Genomic DNA, 19148 nt, shown 5'->3' on the forward strand with positions numbered 1-19148 from the left:
TCGCGGGGCTTCAAGCTTCAAACGTTTTTTCTTAAAGTTTCGATCGCGCGACAATATTTGGTCCAATCATCTCCCTCGGATTGACAATCGTATCGAAGTCTTCCTCGCTGACTAACCCTAACGCCAACGCCGCTTCTTTCAACGTCGTCCCGTCCTTGAACGCTTTCTTCGCAATCTTTGCCGCCTTGTCGTAACCGATTTTCGTATTCAACGCGGTCACGAGCATGAGCGAACTTTCCAAATGCTTCTGTATCGCTTGATGGTTCGGTTGGATCCCACGAACGCATCTCTCCGCGAAACTTTTACTCGCATCTGCTAACAGTTCCACCGATTGTAAGTTATTATACACAATTAATGGTTTCGCGACGTTTAATTCAAAATGCGACAACATAGAGTTCCCGGCGGAGATGGCGCAATCGTTACCAATAACTTGCGCGCACACCATCATCAACGCCTCACACTGCGTTGGATTGACCTTTCCGGGCATAATCGAACTCCCTGGCTCGTTCTCCGGCAAATACAACTCCCCTAATCCAGCTCTCGGCCCAGATCCTAACAATCGCACGTCGTTGGCTATTTTTGAAAGACTCAACGCGACTGTTTTCAACATCCCGCTCAACGCCACCTGCGCGTCGTGCGCAGCTAACGCTTCAAATTTGTTCGGTGCGGAAACAAACGGTAATCCAGTCAACTTGGAAATCTCTTTCGCCATATCCTCGGCGTAATTCGCGGACGTGTTCAACCCGGTGCCAACCGCCGATCCGCCGATGGCCAATTCCAACAAGTGCACCAACGATGCTCTCACGCGTATCAACGCGTTCTTAATCTGTTGCGCGTATCCGGAAAACTCCTGCCCTAACGTAATCGGTACCGCGTCTTGTAAATGCGTCCGCCCAATCTTCACGATATCCTTCCACTCCTCGCTTTTCTGTTTGACGTCTTGGTACAACAACTGTAAATTTGGAATCAACTTTTCGTACACCTCGTACGCCGTGGCAACGCTCATGGCGGTTGGAAACGAATCGTTCGAGCTTTGACTCATGTTCACGTGATCGTTCGGGTGGACTAACTTTGACCCAAACTTCCCTCCTAACAACTCCGTCGCTCGATTTGAAATCACCTCGTTTACGTTCATGTTCGTTTGCGTCCCGCTCCCGGTTTGCCAGACGACCAACGGGAAATGATACCGATCAAACTTCCCGGATATAACTTCCAACGACGCCTGCCGAATCGCATCCGCAATTTTCGGGTCTAAATTCCCGTCTCTCTCGTTCACCGTCGCCGCGGCGTGTTTCACCATCCCCAACGCGTGCACCAACGCGAACGGCATCTTTTCACCACCAATTCGGAAATTCTCCAAACTCCTTTGCGTTTGCGCGCCATACAACGCTTCCGCTGGAACTTCCACCTCCCCCATCGTATCCGTTTCGATTCTCACACTACTGCTACCACTACCACCACCACCGCGTTCTCTTCCTTGCCTTCCCGCGTGCTCGTCGCCGCCGTAAAATCCATCCTCAAATTTCATCCCCAAACTCACTTTTGGTGGAATCACGCGATACTTTTGCCTCTCCTCCGACGGTCGCCGCATCAGTTCGTACAACCGGTCGCCGATTGAAGACGGCATGATGATACTTCTTCTTCTTTATCTTCTTTTCCTCGAGACAAGTGTGTATTAATTCCCGCCGCGCGATGATATACAGAGTGTGAAATGAGTTCGTTATTCAGAGACTTTGGCCCTGTATTGCGTGTGGGTTTGATGCGTCATTTTTATTCATTGGCTTTCGTTTGCTCTCGCATAATACATATGAGCTGATGAGAAGAAGTGCGTTTCGAATACTCCCTCAAAAAGGTCTCTCAGTTTTGCACATCTTGTCTAGTCGTCGAACAAAGGACTTTTTGAAACGATTTGCCCTAAAAAACTCCCCCCAAAAACAACAACAACACTTCCCTCATAATTCAAACGCTTCTGGCGCATTTAAACACTCACACACACAACAACAACAACACTCTCTGTCTTTGAGAACAACTCTCGTCCTCGATCCGAAGAAAAAAGGTGTTTTCAAACGCGACCGCGCTTAAATCGTCGCGAGAGGGAACGATCGAGGTGGAGGATCAGGAGGACAAAACTTTGAAACGATGATTCTTCTTCTCGGGAAAAACAATTGTCGACCGCTTAATTGTCTACCGCTCTTTGATCGCGTCATCATGAAAAGGAACGCCGATGAGTGCGGTTTCTCGAGAAGAAGGAAAAGCGAACGTAAAAGAAAAGGGAGAAGCGCTTCGGGGTTCGTTTTCTCCTCTCTTTTATCTCTCGCGTTCTTGTTCTTGTTCTCTTTCGCCGGGGTAGAGGCTCAGATTGCCACCGCAACAGCAACAGTAGGAAGTGAAGAAGAGGAGACTTTCGCGGTGAAATCGTACGTCAACGGCACGGTGGCGGTGGTCTCCAAGACGGAAATTCTCATCGACGCCTCGGTCGTTCGCGTGCCTTCTGACGTGTACATCGCGGCTTTGGAAGACGACAGTTTAGATTTAACCGGAGATGTCGGGTTCGATTTGGACAAGGTGGAAGCGCAGTTGACAAAGTTGAGCGACACGTTAGCGAACGTGAAGTTGTTATCGGCGAGTGATGCAGGGAACGTCCAGTGTAACCGAGACGGGACGAAGGAGATGAGATTTGACTTTGAGAGCAAAGCGTTCGATGCGACGCATTGCGTGTGTAAAGATCAATTTGTGGGTGATCTGTGCGAAACCGCGGTTGGAGCGTTACCGGGAGACTACACGGATTTTATAGCGGCGGTGAACGAATGTTTGACGGTGGATCCGGTACACGGGATTTGCCCGGACAGCGCGTTCGGCGTGATGAGCGATTGGGACGTTTCGCTGGTTTCTAATTTTGCAGAGGCGTTTAAGAGCAGATCTACTTTTAATGCAAACATTACCGGTTGGGATACGCGATCGGTGGTGGATTTTACAGGTACGTTCGAAAGTTGCCAGGCGTTTAATCAGGACCTGTCGCGCTGGAGTACGTCGACGGCAACGTCCATGTCACGCATGTTCTTCTCTGCGACTGAGTTTGATTCTGATCTTTCGGGCTGGGACACGAGTAAAGTGGCTAAACTAGATTATTCTTTCGCGTATGCTAGTAAATTCAAAGGCGTCGGATTGAGCAACTGGAATACGGCGAAAGTCACGACTTTGGAGGGCACGTTTTATGGGGCGGCGGTATTTGACGAAAACATTTCGAGCTGGACGACGACGAAAGTGAAGAATATGAATTTGACGTTCGCAACATACTACGGAGGAGCGCATGCATTCAACCAACCGATTGGTACATGGGATACGTCGAGCGTGACGGCCATGGAAACTACGTTTTATTCCAACCCGAATTTTAATCAAAATTTGAAGTGGAATACGAGCTTAGTGGAGAGCATGTATGGAATGTTCGGGTACGCTTCTAAGTTTAACGGCGAACTTGCAACTAATGAAGCGCTCGGGTATTGGGGCACTGGGTCGGTGAAGGATTTTTCAACTATGTTCGCGAGAAGTTCGTTTAATCAAGATATCTCTGGTTGGGACACGTCGTCGGCGGAGGATATGTCGTACATGTTTTCTGGTGTTTCTAGTTTCAATCAAGACTTGAGCAAATGGGACGTCTCTAAAGTTACAACATTCAAATCAACGTTTAATGACTGTCAGAACTTAGACACGGATCTAAGTCAATGGGATGTTTCTTCAGTCATGAGCTTTCAGCAAACGTTTACCAAAGCGTACTTGATGAACTCAGATATGTCCTTGTGGAACACCGCCAAGGTTACAAACATGTATGGTATGTTTCAGTACGCGAGGACTTTTAATAGTCCAATTATAAATTGGGACGTCAGCAAAGTAACAGACATGAGATATATGTTTTACGGAGCATTGGCATTTCAGCAAGACATTTCCTCGTGGACGGGAACGGCAGCGACAACGGCGCAATCTAACATGTTTTTCGGAGCGACTGCATTTGAAGCGAATTTCGCGTGTGACGACGCCGTCTCCGGTCCGGCGAGTTCGTGTAAAAGAAGATAGTGACTGGGGAGGAATGAAAAGTGTGGAAGTATATCGGGAATCATAACTATTTATGAGAATTCGAGACGATATAAGGGTCGCGCGAACATTTAGCCAGAAGCCGTAGAATGAAGACTCAAATCCATTCACGTAAAAGCACAAAAACATATCTGAATTCATCACTTTTATGTCGCTCTTCTTCTCGACGTTTCATCATCAAACTTCCTTCAGGCTCTGCTCTCGTTACTCCTCGTCCTCGTTTTCTAAATCGTCGTCTGGAATAAAGCGTCTCTCTTCTTCTTTCCTCTTCGTAAACGAAAGTGAAAGGAAGACGTTTCCTCACCGTCGAGTTCACTTTTCCCGAACGCGCATGTCCAAGAGAGATTTCGGAGATACGAAAACAGCGGCAACATCATCGAAAAGGCATCAATCCATGACGGGAACTGAAGACACCATCGGCACGCACGATGGGTCGTTCCACTGCGACGAAGCTTTGGGGTGCTACTTGCTTCAAAACACGGAGCAGTTCTCCAACTGCCGAATCGTTCGCACGAGAGATGCCGACGCGTTGGCGAAATGCGCGGTCGTTCTCGACGTCGGCGCGGAGTACGACGTCGCAAAGTTACGCTTCGACCACCACCAAAAAGGGTTCTCGGAGACGTTTAACGATTTCAAGACCAAGTTAAGCTCCGCTGGGTTGGTGTATAAACACTTCGGGAAGGAAATCGTGAGCAAGAAGATCGAGAAGAGTGTAGAGGACCCGATGACCAATCAGTTGTATCTGAAGATGTACAAGAGTTTTATCGAAGCGGTGGACGGCGTCGATAACGGAGTTTCGCAATACGATATTTTGGAAGGCGCGGAACCGAACTACGAGAACAATACGAACTTATCCAGTCGAGTTGGAAAGCTGAACCCGAATTGGAACGAACCGTTCACCGCGGAACGGCAGATGGAACAGTTTTTGAAAGCGGTCGCGCTCGCCGGGAAAGAGTTTGACGAAGAGTTGAACTATTTGGCGAACGTGTGGTTGCCAGGGAGGAAGCCGGTGGAAGAGGCGATTGCAAAGAGAGAAGAAGTGGACACGTCTGGGAAGATTATAAAGTTGGAGCAGTACTGTCCGTGGAAGGACCATTTGTACGAGGTGGAGAAAGAGTCCGGGCTGGATTCCGAGGAGAAGCGCGTGGAGTTTGTGTTGTTCGAGGACGAAAGTGCGAAGAAGTGGCGCGTGGCGACCGTACCGATCGCGGCTGGGAGTTTCGATAAGAGGAAAGGGTTGAAAAAAGAATGGGCCGGGTTGAGAGATCAAGACTTGAGCGAAAAGAGCGGAATTCCCGGATGTGTATTTGTCCACAACGGGTTGTTTATCGGAGGGAACGATACGTACGAAGGCGCGTTGGAAATGGCGCGAGTCTCGTTGGAAGCGAAAGATTGATAGTGAAAAAACCATGCGAAAGATTTTTCGAGAAACTAATACTGTTGTGGGCATTCAAGTGAATTCAAAACAGATATAAGAAAGAACAGACGCATTATTCAACGAGGTTTAACAGCCTTAGTTGTGGTAGCTGCGCCCTTTTGTTTCTTCTTTTTCTTTTTCTTTTTCTTGGAAGCAGATTTTTCGAGAAGTTCGCTCTCTCGCTTTCGCTCCCTATGCGTTCGGAAACATCTCGCGATGACGATTTGAGCGGAAACACGCTCTTTGATTCTCGCGTTCATTTTCAGTCGCGCGTCTCGTCTCTCCATTTCTTTTCTCAACGCATCTTTCGCTTCCTCCAATCGTGTCGCTTTCGCGTCTGTCCTCTCGAGCGTCTCGAGCAGAGCTTTCCTTTCCGATTCTGCGTCTTCCTCGCGTTTCTCGTTTCTCCTCTCGACTTCGCTCGTCCAAAATGTAGCGTCTCCGAGCATGCTTTGCACGAATCTCTCGTGAGATAACTGTTCGTTTTCTAACGTTTCCTTCGTAACCTCGACCTCCTTTCGTAACTTCTCTAGTTCTCTACTCCTTTCCTTCTCTTTCAATCTCGCCTCTCGCTCGGAGCGCTCCGCTTCTCTCTTCGTTTCGATTTCAAACTCAACTTCGAGTAACGTTTGCTTTTGCTTCAACCTCGCCGCTTCCGACTCGAGTCGAACGATGTCTTTTTTCTCGTGTTCGCTCCGTTCTTCGCATTCTTTTTGCTTCGTCTCATCTCTTTCCTTCTCGCGATGTCGACAAAAGTTCCCATCCGAAAAACCTTCTTCGCTTTCTTCCTTCTTTTCCTCCTTTTCCTCCTCCTTTTTCCTTTCCAATCTTCTCTCGATTTCTCTCTCAATCCTCGCATGCTCTTCTCTCAACTCTTTCTTCGCTCGTTCGCTCGCCTCTTTCCTCTTCTCTCGTTCTCGCAAAGCCTTCTCTCTCGCGAACACAGACGCTCTTTGTGTGCTCTGCTTGACTGTCTCGTACGAGAGGTACGAGGTTTGTGCGAAAGCTTCTTCGAGAGTTTTCGCGGAGATTTGAAACAAAGAAGAAGAAGAGGACGACGACGACGACGCGTCCTTAATCATCTCTGTTGTTGTCGCGAAGACAAGACTCAACGAGAGAGGTGAAGAGACGCAGAGAGAGAGAGAGAGAAAAGAGGAAGAGGTGTTTGGTCAACGCGCACTCTTTTTTGTGATCTAAAAATAAATAAAGACGTTTTTAAGAAAAGAAGAAGAGACCACATGTGTGTGTATATAAGAGAGAGAGAGAAAGAGTTCTTTCTGTGCGAGAGAGAAGCTGCGGCGAAAATGCCCTCTGCGTGCGCGTCACGACCGACATCCTAAACCACCACCACCGCCCGAGGAGAAGAGGGTCTTTGTCTTCTTTGTACCACCAAACTGCTCAACTGCTTTTTCAGAGCGTGTCTTTCCCCACAACAACACCTAAAGTTTAAGACGAGATGATGATGAAGAAGCGGACGACGACTCGCAAACTCTCCTCCTCTTCTTCTTCTTCTTCTTCTTCTCTCGTCGTTGTCATCTTCGGAGCGTTCCTTTTCCTCTCTTCTTCTTCTTCTTCGTATGCTCCCGTCGCCGTCGCGGAAAAGGAGGATCCAACGACAACAACGTCAACATCATCACAACTGCGCTCGAATTCCAAATGCATCGACCGTGGGTACGACCCGAACGTGGTGCGCTGCGACTACTGCCGCGTCGCACTGAAAGACGCGCTGGGAGAAAACGACTACCAAAACCAGTTCGTGAGCGAGTGCTTGGAGTGTTGCAAAGAGAACGACGAGGATGAAAACGACGATGCGTTTAATGGTGTCAAATTCGATCGCGCGACGATAACGGCGTGCTCGTGACGGTTGGCGAACTTTCCCGGTCTGAAGGAGTTAGTCTCCAACCCGGGGAAAGAGACGGAACAAGGGAAGAAAATATCGTTACAAAAACAACCGGAACGAATCTCAGAGTTTTATTCGAAGTTGAAACTGCAAATGAAACAAGGCGCGCCGGCGACGATAACGTTCACTCGAGATGCGAGAGTCGGCGAAGACGCCATCGAGGAGGCGGTGGACGTGGACCAAGCGTGGTCGAGAGAGGATATCGAGGGGATGTTTAAAGAGAGGATAGAAGGGTTTGAGATTTTAGCAAAGACGAGCGATGCAACGAAGACGGAGTTATAGTAGAAGGACGCGCACGCGTACGGAGAGAGAGAGCGAGAGAGCGAGAGAGCGAGAGAGCGAGAGAGAGAGAGCTGCTCGAATCCCAAGCCCGAACGGGACATCCCGAGCGCAAGTTAAAAGAGACTCCGACGAGAGTAGCGCGGCGTATTTATATATATTAAACAAGTGAACGAACAGCCTTCAATAAAGTTAATAATGGCTGTTCGCGATATATACATATATATATATACATATATACACATCTAACATCTGCGCGCCGACGGCGGAAATCTCATCTGTCCTCTCAAGTCTGTCTTTTCGTCACTTTTCCACTTTGCTGCGCGTTCCATCTTTACCGCGCGAAGACGTCAACAAAACGTACCCCGCGTCGACGAAACGCGTTTTGTCGTCCTCTGAATCGTCATCATGATCTTTCGTTTCCCTTCTTCCTCCTTCTCTTCCTCTTTATCGTCATCCTCGGTCTTCTTTTTCCTCCTCGCGATGACGATTGGTTTCGTCGGGGAAATCCTCTGCGCTGGAGGGAAAGACTATTACAAAGTCCTCGGCGTGGACAGACAGGCGGACGATCGAACGTTAAAGAAAGCCTACCGTCGCGAAGCGATGAAACACCACCCGGATAAAGGCGGCTCCGAGGAGAAATTCGCGGAGATTGGCCAAGCGTACGAAGTTCTCACCGATACAGAGAAGAGGCAGATTTACGACCAGTACGGAGAGGAAGGATTGAAACAACGCGAAGGCGGCGGCGGCGGCGGAGGAGGAGGCGGGAACCCGTTCGGCGGAGGGCACCCGTTCGGAGGTTTCGGTGGAAGAGGTGGTAACACGTTCACGTTTGAGTTTGGCGGCGGCGGCGGCGGAGGAGGATTCGATCCGTTCGGGGACATGTTCGGCGGCGGCGGCGGCGGCGGGAGGCGGCAACAACAGAGACGAGAACAACCGCCGAGGGAGAAGGAGGATTTGTACGATCCCAAGAAAGGGCACAAGACGAAGAATTTGAAACGGTCCAAGTTCCCCGATAGCAACGCGAAGAACGTTTGGTTGATTGAATTTTACGCGCCGTGGTGTCAGCACTGTAAACGGTTCGTGAAGGATATGGAAAAGCTGAACGAAGATTTGGACGGATTCGCCAGAGTCGGAGCGGTGAATTGCGAGAAGGAGAAGGCGTTGTGCTTGCAGGAAGGGGTGTCGGAGTATCCCAAGGTGAAGTTAAGAGTAGCTGGGGTGAATAAACAGTACGACGGAGAGTCGGTGAACTACGCGAAAGTGAAGGAGTGGGCGTTTGAGAATTTGCCGAGTAAAGCGGAGTCGATTCGTAAGCCGGAGATGTTTACGAAATTTAGAGAGAAACACTGTCCGGAGGGACAAGGAGTGAAGTCGGTGTGTGTTTTGTATTTCAATAACAAACAGACGACGCCGAACTGGTTGAAGATTGCCTCGTATAACGTGGGAAAAGTGCACAAAGAAGTGAAATTCGCGGACGTTCGAGCGCCGAATAATCAAATAGCGTTGATGTTTGACGTGGACAAAATCCCGTCGTTGGTGGTGTTTTGCGACGGCGACTTTAAGCGATCGGTCGTAGGTGAGAAGAAAGAGTGGATGGACGACGCGGCAAAGCCTTCCGATTGGAGCGAGCCGTGGTTGATGGAACACGCGAATAGAGAGTATTGCGATAGGAAGATGCGAACGAGAGACATCGTCGGCACGACGATTGATCCGAGTATGGATTTTTCCAAGATGCGCGTGGCAAAGTTGAAAGCGATGTTAGCCGCGAACAACGTGTCGTGCCAACTGTGCGTGGAGAAAGGCGATTTCGTAAAGGCGCTGAAGGAGTTTGCAGCGTCGGGAGGTGCGAAGCGAGATGAGCTTTAATCCACACCGTTTTCTCTTTATTCTTCTTCTTCTTCTATATTTATGTTTTCGTTCTATTTTGATGAAAACTTCTACAATCCATTTCGTGCTATTTTTAAAAACTATTATGGAGCGTTCGCGTTCCCCCACGCGCCGTCCATGTACGCCTCGTCAAAGTTAGCGCTGCTATTATTATTTCGCTGCTGATATTGCTGCTGATTTGTATTTTGATTGTACCCGTTGCTATATTGTCCTTGCTGTCCTTGCTGTTGGCCTCTTCTCAAAGGATCAAACGGAGGCGGCCGCTCCGGCACCGGGTACCCCAACGTTTTCAGCACGATCCTCGACATTTCCTTGTACAACACGTGGCCTCGATCTAACATTCCTAACAAACTCCCGACGAAAAAATGCAACGCTTGCGTGTTTTCGTCCACTAAAAAGCTAATCTTACCGAAGAAATGGACGACGTCGGATAAGGTGCGCATAATTTTCGACCACGCGGACATGGCTGGATTCACCGGTTCGTTCGGATCGAAGGACATCGGACCGGTCGGTCCGTACATGCCGCCGCCATACATGCCGCCGCCGTATCCGCCACCGTATCCACCATACATGCCACCACCGTACCCACCACCGTACCCACCACCATACATACCACCACCGTATCCGGATCCGTAGCGACTGCCGTACATGCCGCCTCCGTACATCGAAGAACCATACCCGCCGCCGCCGTAGGAGGACACGCCGCCGTACCCACTTCCGTACCCACTCCCGTACCCACTCCCGTACCTACTTCCATATCCACCATCTATTCCGTATCCTCCTCCGTATCCTCCTCCTCCTCCTCCGTACGACATTCCGCCGCCGTACGCCTCCGCCGCCGGCTCCGCCTCGCTGGTCAATCCCGGATTTTCCCCCGTCGTCGGTCGACCGCGGGGCACTCTCGTCTCCCCGGTCGGGTTCGATTCCGTCCTCACGTTCGCTGTAAAATCGTTATCGTTACGAAGAGTAAAAGAAGTGAAAAGAAAGAGAATAATCGAAGTTTAGACGTGAGTATCAGATGGTCAAAATGCACAAATCACCTACCAGACGGCGTTTCCCCTGCGCCGGGGACGTCCCACGGTTTCATCATTTGCGCGTTCGCCAACGGCGTGTCTTTAGAAGAACTGCTGGGAGTCAAAGCCGCTCCTTCTGCTCGTTCCCACGGTTTCGGCGGTGGTGGCGTGGACATACTCTCTGTGTTACCTCTCGCGTAGTCTCACACGCAAAGCGCCCGGCGAGACGCAATTCAATGAATTCTTTCTCTCTGTGATGGTTTGCGCGTATACGTACCTCGCGTTTTACCCTCGGCGACACTTTTCACGGAAAGAAAGAAAGAAAGACTCTCTTTCCCGTCGACGGACACAAACACCTTCTTCGCGCTCGAGAGAGAGAGAGAGAGAGAGAGAGAGAGAGAGAGAGAGAGAAAGCGTGTAAGATTCTTGCGCGTAAAAAATGGAGCACATCGAACCATTCCCCCAAAGAGAAAAAGCTTTGCTCGAAGTTCGAGAGATGATGATGCAAAGAGACGGAAACGACGGAGAGACAACGAGAGTGAACAACGCGACTCAAACGAACAACTCTCTCCACGACGCTTTGCGCGCGCGAGAAACCTACGGTTGTTCAACGAAAAGAACAGTCGTTGTTTCAAAGAAGCGGAGGAATGCATTATTAACGCGTCGAGGAGGAAACGCGGGAGAATTGGACGACGACGGAGACGACTCGAGTCCGACGACCGACGAAGAGGAGGACGAGGACGAAGATGATGTCGACGACGACGACGAGGAGGAGAAAGACGACGACCGAAGGAAAGAGAGGCAAAGGAAACCAACGATACGCTCAGAAGAAAGAAGGACTTCGTGTTCGTCCTCGACGTCGTCGGCGAAAACGTCGCTGGAGAACTTCGTCGAGAGAGATTCCTTGAAACGTTTCGCCGCGAGGTATTGCGCGTTACTCCCGAACCCGCGATCGACCATCGCGAACGCGTACAGCTGCGACGGAACGCACGTCGCGAGCACGCACGGAGACCACACGGTGAAAATCATCGAAGTTTCCAGCGGGACGTTGGTGAAAACACTCTGCGGGCACAGGAGGACGCCGTGGGTCGTTCGGTTTCATCCGTCGAATCCGAACGTGTTAGCGAGCGGGTCGTTGGATAATACGGTGCGAGTGTGGGATATTAGCGGATGCGAGGAAAGTGGGACGAGAGAGAGTGGGAGCGGCAAGTGCATTGCGGTGAGGGATTTTAATAAACCGATCGCGTCGATTGCGTTTTCGCTCGACGGCGGGTGCGTTTTAGTCGCCAGCGGGCACCGGTTGACGTATTGGAAGTATCCGGAGTATCAGGCGCGACTGCGAGAACAACTGCAACAACAACAGATGATGATGATTGATAATGAAGTGAATAACCCAAGAAGAACACCTGAGAGCACGCAGCAGCAGCAACAACAACAACAACAACAACAGCCAATTGAAGAGAGTAAGGAGACGGTGAATATATTGTTGAAAACGAAACGGAGTTTGCGATGCGCTTTGTTTCGCCCGAGAGGGTTGCCGTTGATTTTGACCGCGGAGGTGAGCGAACACGACATGGAGCCCACACCTGGCGGTAGCTCTATCAATATGGGAGCAGCAAACATCGCGGTGACTGGGTTGAGCTATACCGGCCCGAGTCCGTTCGTGGCGGTGCAAATGCCGAGTGATTTGGAGAGCGGGGTGTACGTCGCGAGAGGTTTTCGCGGGAACTTCAACAGCGACCTTAATCAACTGCGATATAGAAACGCAGCGGGACAAGTAGCAGGAGCGAAGAAGAAGAAAGAGCGAGAAGAAGCGAGCAAAAATAACGACGCGGAGGAGAGAGAGGAGAAGATACGAGAGCTATTTCAAAAAGACACCAACAATCAGGATGGGACGCAAAACATTGTATCGTCGGCTCCCACGACGCGGACGAATAGAACGATTCCCGATTTCGATCGCGCATCTTCGCGAAGACGCGCATCGATAGACCTCGAACGCGCGCCGGTATTTCTGAGAGGTCGTTTGCTTGCCCCCATGGACGTCGATACGACTGCAGAAGTCGCCGCGGCGGTGGGCGGGTACATCAGAAGAACGCACAGAAATGTCCAAGGACAGGATAATGTTGACATGGATGGAAGAGAAGGAACGGCACCGTCGCTGGCTGGTGCTGATACGACCGACGGTGACGTCGAAATCGTCGAAGATGTGCACGACGCGTACAACGCCGACGCCGGCGAACGACGCCTCGCCGCGATTCGAAACACCATCGGCGGTCTTCGCGTCGTCGATATTCACGGCCGAGACGCCGCCTACGACGCCGGCGCCTCGCGCTTCGCACAGCAAGTTGCCGAAGAAACCAGCTCTAGGCCTGGACAGGAACAACCGTGCGCGGTGCAAATTAAGCTGTGGAAATACAACCCGGCTAACGTAAACGTCGCGCTGGAAAACGCGTGCTTAACTCTACGCCGAGCCGTTCTCTGTTCCGAAATGGGCGCGCACTTTTCTCCGTGCGGGAACTTCCTCGCCGCGTGCGTCATATGTCAACACCACGCGGTCGGTGAACATATCTACGAACTCCGCGTCTACTCGTTACAAAAGCGTAACTTTGGCGAAGTTCTCTCGGCTCGCCGCATTCGCGCGGCGCACTGTCTCACCTCGGTGCAATTCTCCCCAACTTCCGAACACGTCCTCGTCGCGTACGGCCGCAAACACTCCTCCTTAATACTCCTCGTCGCGGATGGTGGCAACTACCAACCAGTTCACACCATCCTCGAAGTTTACCGCGTCGCCGACATGGGCCTCGTCCGAGTCATTCCTTCCGCCGAAGACGAAGTCAACGCCGCCACCTTCCACCCGCACCCGGGCGGAGGTCTAGTCTACGGAACAAAAGAAGGACGTTTGCGTCTCTTGCGTTTCGACGGCGGTCGCGACAAGCGCTACTGGAAGAACAAAAACCGAAACCGACGACCGAACAGCCCGACATCCACGCCCTCTCTCGAAGACGAGCTCATGATTCGAAGGCGAGGGGCGAACGAAGAGAGCAACTCGGACGAAGACGACGATTACATCGACGCAGACGTAAACGACGGAAACAACAACATTAATCTCGCCGCGACGACTGAAACGTAATAACGTCAAAGAGTCTTCTTCTGTTCTATTTATGTAAAAGGAATACTGTCAGAGTCGCTGAAACGATCGCGACCGATAGCTTTGTTATTACATAATACATACGTGTTTTTGCATTTATTGAAACCTCGAATTCACAAAATACGCGATAAAATCTATCACGTCAGAAGCGCACAAATACATACGTAATACTACGCAACGCGAACAACACGCACGGCTTTTAGAACCTGAAAAGAGCACAACCCATCGAAGAGTGCGTGTATTTCTGTTCTTTTCCCTTCTTTGAAGCGACATGCGGCTTCAAAAGCGCGCGTTATTATCCCCCTCCAGGGGAACATTTCCGTCCCCGCAAGAAGCGTTTTCTTCTTCAGAAGCGACCGCTGTAAAGGCATCGGGAAGAGGAAATCAACCGAACGAGGAAGACACGTTCGTTTCGTTTTCGTTTTTCATCGTCTTGATGGCGTTGCCTGTCGTTTCCGTCTTGTTTATGTGTTTAAGATATATGTGCGAAAGGCAGTCCTCGAGACGAGAACGAAGAGAAAGAAGAGAGAGGGCGAGAGCGGCGCTGAGGACACATTTTGTTTTGGCATCGTCGTCTTTGCCAGAGACAAGCGCGGCGAATGGTGATTGGCGAAGAGAAGAAGGCGCAGGAGGGAGCGATGCTTTGGTCGCGTTCCTCGCTGCGAATGATACTAGTAATAATAACGCTCGCCGCGGCGTCGTCGACGCGTCGACGATCGATCGATTAGCGGACGCGGTCATCGCCGGCGCCAATCCAGGGTACAGAAGAAGACGCTCTTCGCGACGTCGACGACGAATAGAGGAAAATTCGATAGAATCGTATCGCACGGAAGCGGTGAGAAGAGATTTGAGGAGAGCGTTTAGAACGGGCGACTTCTCTAATTACGATAGAAACGTATTGCACAGAGTCTTGCAAGAGCAGCTCCCCGGGAACGGCGCCATGACTGAGAGCGACGACGACGACGAGGAAACGAGGACAAACTTCCGAATCTCCGCCGAAAACGGGGATACCCTATTCGTCGCTGACGAACCAGGCCCAGCCTCTCGGAAAACGCTCCAAAGCCTTCCGTCGTGTAAAATCGGAGACAAAAACTGGCAACTTTTCATCGCAGGCCGCGCTCGAGACGACCTTCAAAATCTCACCACCTGCGCGTTATGTTTGGAAGACTTGAAAACCTTCCAATCGAACCAACACCAAGTGATCGTCCTCGAGTGCGAACACGTCTTTTGCAAATCCTGCGTCATCCCGTGGTTTCAATTGCGCGCGTCCTGTCCAACCTGTCGAAGAGTCGTGTTCGCCTATTCAAAGGAAGACAGAGAGAGCGTGTTTTCGCCGCCGCCTCTCCTCGAAGAGGTACCAAGCGCCGTCGTCGCGAAAGAAGAAAAAGATGCTCCCCGGGAAAAAGACGTCGAAGCAGCCGTGCCGGCGTGAAAATGAGAGAGAGAAAGAGAGGGCGCTTTACGCACGTAAATGTTCTAAATCTCGCGCGTATTTTGACGTGCAAAATCCAAGAGACAGACTGCACAAATTTTGTATCTTTGACGCACCTCCTCAGAGTCTTTTTCCGCGCTTTGCGCGACGCGGCTTTCGCGCTCAAAGTACGCGCAAGAGAAATACATGAACACGTTCTTACCGGTCAGCCCTACGTTCGAGAAGAACCACCATCCTCCTTTGGATCATCGAACGGGGCGTTCTCTTCTTCAACCAAATTCGGTTTCCGATTTCCCCCCCGGAGTTCGAGAACAACAGTTACACCATCAACACCAACGCGGAGGGTTCTTCTTCGGTCACTCGTCGCCTCACAGAGTTCGCGTGCTCATAAATGGAAAACATAAGTTCGTCGCGAGCACGGACGGCTGCGTTTCCGTCGCGGACTTTGTCTCGAAAAAGCTCAAGGACATCGAAGTCTTGAGAGGCAAAGAGGTCAAGGTAACTCTAGGGGATGACTTCGAGCTGATCGGGTCGTCGCCGATTTCGATTTTAGGGCAAGACGAGTGCGTTCGCGTGAAAACGATCGACAGAAAAGGTAAAGAAGAAGAAAGGTTTTATTCCGACGCGAGCGGGGAGAGCGAAGAAGAAGAAGAAGAAGAAGAAGAAGAAGAAGAAGAAGAGACTTTTGCATCCGAGGAAGAGGAGGATTGGATGAAGCCGCGAAGAAGAAGCGACAAGAAGAATGGCGTTGGCGTTTCGAGGAGAAAGAAGATGTGCGGTCGCGTGTGTGTTAATGGAAAGATATGCAAGCGGATAGCGGGCGAGTGTCCGTGGCATTCTAAAGGTAAAGTTCGCAAGGAGAGAGTATCTAAAGACCGGGATGAAGAAGACAATATTATTTGTGCGATTTGCGATAAGGGAACGTATCCGGCGAAGCTCGTTTTGTGCGACTCGTGCGACCAAGGATATCACACGTTTTGCTACGGTTTAGAAAAAGTTCCAAAAGGCGAATGGGTATGCGCGAGCTGCGCGATTAAAAGAAAGAAAGTACCGCCGAGATCGCCAGCCGTGCAGGCGAAGAATCCGCGAAACGAACACAACGAAAAGAAGAAGAAGAAGAAGAAGGTGAGTTCGTACGCAAACTTACTCACGTACCGGACGGAAACTACGCACTCACCGACCACTTCAAAATCCGGCGTCGCGAAGAAGAAAACAAAAGTAGATTCCACCGTTTCCATCGAGAAAATGTGCGACGAAGCTTTGCAGAAAACCCGCGAATACATCGAATCTCTCGGCGGAACCTTGTCTGGCGAGTGGAAGTGTTCGTGTACCATGTATCGATACCAATCGCACTTTCTCTATTTCAGCCCAAACGGTGCGACGTTTCGCAGCCGCAAAGCTGTCGCCAGATTCCTCGGATTTGACGTGGTATGAAGAGACAGAGACAGAGAGCGAGAGCGAGCGAACAACAAAAAAGCGTTTACGTAAACATCGCGCGATACAATAAAAAAACGCAGATACCGCGCGCGCGGATTTTGACCCGTGAAGAGGTAAAGAGAGAAAGAGAGAGAACAAACCTCAGGTCGTTTTAAGTAAACATCTTAAAGATACAAAGCATATACCTGTATTATTCGCTCTTCGCGTTCGAAAGAGAAGGCGCTTTACAACAAACGTAAATGTTCTAATCTCGCGCAGCGTATTTTAAAACCTTCACATTTTTCAAAACCTCCAATAAAAAGAGACTGACATCCCTCATAAAAAATCACTCTTAAATACACTCTCGCTTCTTATTCTTATTGTGTTTTCCACGTCGAGAGAGGCACAACACACGCACGCGGTACGAAAAGAACATCGCGTTTGTTTTTCAGCGCTTTTCGTTTGAAACGAAAGAGTTCTTTCCGTCGTTCGTGTTCTTCTTTCCGTGTGTTCGTTCGTTCTCCGTTTCCGTTGTTTTGAGAAGAGATTTCAAATGATCGACGCGACGCAGAAAACGCCGTCCATGTCCGGAACGACGGAGGATTTCGAGGAGGAAGAAACGTTTAAGAAGGAGAAGGAGAATCACGCGATGGAAACATCGAGCGATGAGGACGACGAAGACAAAGAAGACAAAGAAGACAAAGAAGGATCATCCGAAGAAGAAGAGACGCAATCGATTTCGACGCCAACGAGACTGCAACAAAGACGAGCGAGTTCCGGAGGAGGAGGACAAGGACAAGGACAAAAGCGAAGAGCGTCGATGGAAACGAACGAACTCTCCGGCGTACCGACGATAACGTCGAAGAAGTTAAAGAAAAAGAAGACAAAGTCAAAGAAGAAGAGGAAAAGTAATAATACCGATGAGAGTAACGACGGCGAGGACGGTAATAATACTCCGCTGGCGGCGCACGCGAAGCGACTGCGACGAGCGAAGCGGTTGTGCTTCGAGTTGGCCGCCGCGAGCGCGACTTTGAAAGAGTTGGAGGCGAAGTACGCGACGAAGAGTAAAGATGTCGTTTACGTCGTTGCCGTCGGTTCGTCTTCGTCTTCCTTGAATAACGACGATAACAACAACAACGGTGGTCGTGGTGGTGGAAATGAAGTCATCTCGAGATGGTTCGAGAGACAAAAGGAAGCGCAAATCAAATGGAGACAGTTGACAAAAGAGTTGGTGGACTTGGAGACGGAGTTGAAGAAAAGAGCGAACGAAGTCGACGTGTACAACGGCGGCGGGAATATGCACGCGTTGAAAGCGGAAGAGGCGGCGTTGTTAAGGTACGTGCAATTCGCGCTCTACAGAGCGAAACCGACAACGAACATCGGGGAATTGAGAGACGACGAGGTGTGCAAAGCGTTGGAGAAGGTGGTGAAAACGCACGGCGTGCGATTCGTGCTTTCGTTATCGACGGTTTCGAAACAGTTCCAAAGGTGCATTCGGTCGCCGTTGGTGTGGAAATCGAATTTTAATCTTTCCACGGAGACTGGAATTTCCGATCGGAACTTGTTGGAGATTTTGAAAGAGGACGACGCGATGAGTTTGTGCAAGAACATACGATTGGATGGTTGTAGATTTCTAACCCAACGAAGCATTTTGAAGTTGTTGAAACGCGCCGGGAAATCGATCGAAACGTTATCGATGGTGAACGTAGCTGGGGTGACGGATGCAGTCATGCAATTCATCTGGGAAAATTGTCCGAACATTCACACGTTAGACGTGCGCTATTGCGAAAACTTAGACGCTAATCTAACGTTACTTAACCCTCACTCTCACATGAGAGTACTGAGGTTGTACGGGTGCCGGAACTTGCGAGGTCGCGTGCCGTTGAATCATTTTCTCAACCTCGTCGTGACGTTGGAAAATTTTCACGAAGAAGAGGATAATAAAATTGAAAAAATTTCCGGGATTAGATTGCACGAATTGAAAGCAAAAAACGACGGCGTGGTGGTATATCGACGCGACGACGAAACCGTGACCGAAGAACAACGAAAAATTGCGAGAGAGGTAGAAGCCGAACACGCGTGCGCGATTGACGTCGAGAGACTCATTTTTAGCACGCGAGATAAGGTTCAAAAGTGGCAAAGCAACGATTTTGTAGGCATCGCGGCGTGCGAACACGCGGCCGCCGTGCAGCACGGCAATCCTTTGGCGGTAAACGTGCTCACGTTGATGCCGAGATGCGGGCACGTCATGTGCGACCGGTGCGAGCTCGACGCCAGACGACACATGGTGACGCACGCGCGAGACAACGGGCCGAATTCGTATTCGTACCCATGTCCGGCGTGTAACATTCCGATGCCTCCGCCGGGTGGATTCTCGATCGAGTTGTTAAACAACACGATTGAATAGAAGAAGAAGAAGAAAAATAAGACGAAGATGGACGGTAGTTCGTATTTTAATAGTTTTGAAAAGGCGCGCCACAACAAGAAGGGAAGAAAGAACTCGGATTCACGACGAGAGAACAGCGAGACGAAACATTCGGAACTTCCCGTATCATCATCATCAT

At 50.3% G+C, this 19148-nt stretch overlaps 12 protein-coding genes across 12 annotated transcripts; 8 read left to right on the forward strand and 4 right to left on the reverse strand.

Annotated features, from left to right (window-relative positions):
- Window positions 1–31: 31 nt before the first annotated feature.
- Bathy11g01320 (fumarate hydratase) lies at window positions 32–1627 on the reverse strand (the record flags this gene model as incomplete). Its single annotated transcript, XM_007510257.1, has 1 exon — window positions 32–1627. One exon carries the CDS (start codon window positions 1625–1627, stop codon window positions 32–34), a length of 1596 nt encoding a protein of 531 aa, XP_007510319.1.
- Window positions 1628–2139: 512 nt separating this feature from the next.
- Bathy11g01330 (predicted protein) lies at window positions 2140–4071 on the forward strand (the record flags this gene model as incomplete). The annotated part of the gene is made up of 1 exon (XM_007510033.1): window positions 2140–4071. One exon carries the CDS (start codon window positions 2140–2142, stop codon window positions 4069–4071), a length of 1932 nt encoding a protein of 643 aa, XP_007510095.1.
- Window positions 4072–4237: 166 nt separating this feature from the next.
- On the forward strand, window positions 4238–5485 carry Bathy11g01340 (MYG1 protein; the record flags this gene model as incomplete). Its single annotated transcript, XM_007510067.1, has 1 exon — window positions 4238–5485. The coding sequence occupies one exon, from the start codon at window positions 4238–4240 to the stop codon at window positions 5483–5485; it is 1248 nt and encodes a 415-aa protein (XP_007510129.1).
- A 98-nt stretch (window positions 5486–5583) lies between these two features.
- Bathy11g01350 (unknown protein) lies at window positions 5584–6588 on the reverse strand (the record flags this gene model as incomplete). The annotated part of the gene is made up of 1 exon (XM_007510125.1): window positions 5584–6588. One exon carries the CDS (start codon window positions 6586–6588, stop codon window positions 5584–5586), a length of 1005 nt encoding a protein of 334 aa, XP_007510187.1.
- Window positions 6589–6968: 380 nt separating this feature from the next.
- Window positions 6969–7367, forward strand: Bathy11g01360 (unknown protein; the record flags this gene model as incomplete). Its single annotated transcript, XM_007510294.1, has 1 exon — window positions 6969–7367. The coding sequence occupies one exon, from the start codon at window positions 6969–6971 to the stop codon at window positions 7365–7367; it is 399 nt and encodes a 132-aa protein (XP_007510356.1).
- An 801-nt stretch (window positions 7368–8168) lies between these two features.
- On the forward strand, window positions 8169–9554 carry Bathy11g01370 (predicted protein; the record flags this gene model as incomplete). Its single annotated transcript, XM_007510265.1, has 1 exon — window positions 8169–9554. One exon carries the CDS (start codon window positions 8169–8171, stop codon window positions 9552–9554), a length of 1386 nt encoding a protein of 461 aa, XP_007510327.1.
- Window positions 9555–9658: 104 nt separating this feature from the next.
- Window positions 9659–10390, reverse strand: Bathy11g01380 (predicted protein; the record flags this gene model as incomplete). The annotated part of the gene is made up of 1 exon (XM_007510342.1): window positions 9659–10390. One exon carries the CDS (start codon window positions 10388–10390, stop codon window positions 9659–9661), a length of 732 nt encoding a protein of 243 aa, XP_007510404.1.
- A 221-nt stretch (window positions 10391–10611) lies between these two features.
- Window positions 10612–10764, reverse strand: Bathy11g01390 (predicted protein; the record flags this gene model as incomplete). Its single annotated transcript, XM_007510103.1, has 1 exon — window positions 10612–10764. The coding sequence occupies one exon, from the start codon at window positions 10762–10764 to the stop codon at window positions 10612–10614; it is 153 nt and encodes a 50-aa protein (XP_007510165.1).
- Window positions 10765–11027: 263 nt separating this feature from the next.
- On the forward strand, window positions 11028–13718 carry Bathy11g01400 (predicted protein; the record flags this gene model as incomplete). The annotated part of the gene is made up of 1 exon (XM_007510344.1): window positions 11028–13718. One exon carries the CDS (start codon window positions 11028–11030, stop codon window positions 13716–13718), a length of 2691 nt encoding a protein of 896 aa, XP_007510406.1.
- A 289-nt stretch (window positions 13719–14007) lies between these two features.
- Window positions 14008–15168, forward strand: Bathy11g01410 (predicted protein; the record flags this gene model as incomplete). The annotated part of the gene is made up of 1 exon (XM_007510096.1): window positions 14008–15168. The coding sequence occupies one exon, from the start codon at window positions 14008–14010 to the stop codon at window positions 15166–15168; it is 1161 nt and encodes a 386-aa protein (XP_007510158.1).
- A 186-nt stretch (window positions 15169–15354) lies between these two features.
- Window positions 15355–16602, forward strand: Bathy11g01420 (PHD finger protein 10; the record flags this gene model as incomplete). The annotated part of the gene is made up of 1 exon (XM_007510162.1): window positions 15355–16602. The coding sequence occupies one exon, from the start codon at window positions 15355–15357 to the stop codon at window positions 16600–16602; it is 1248 nt and encodes a 415-aa protein (XP_007510224.1).
- A 535-nt stretch (window positions 16603–17137) lies between these two features.
- Window positions 17138–18991, forward strand: Bathy11g01430 (predicted protein; the record flags this gene model as incomplete). The annotated part of the gene is made up of 1 exon (XM_007510363.1): window positions 17138–18991. The coding sequence occupies one exon, from the start codon at window positions 17138–17140 to the stop codon at window positions 18989–18991; it is 1854 nt and encodes a 617-aa protein (XP_007510425.1).
- Window positions 18992–19148: the final 157 nt, after the last annotated feature.

Source organism: Bathycoccus prasinos (genome assembly GCF_002220235.1).
Source record: "Bathycoccus prasinos genomic : Chromosome_11".
Taxonomy (NCBI): Eukaryota; Viridiplantae; Chlorophyta; class Mamiellophyceae; order Mamiellales; family Bathycoccaceae; genus Bathycoccus; species Bathycoccus prasinos.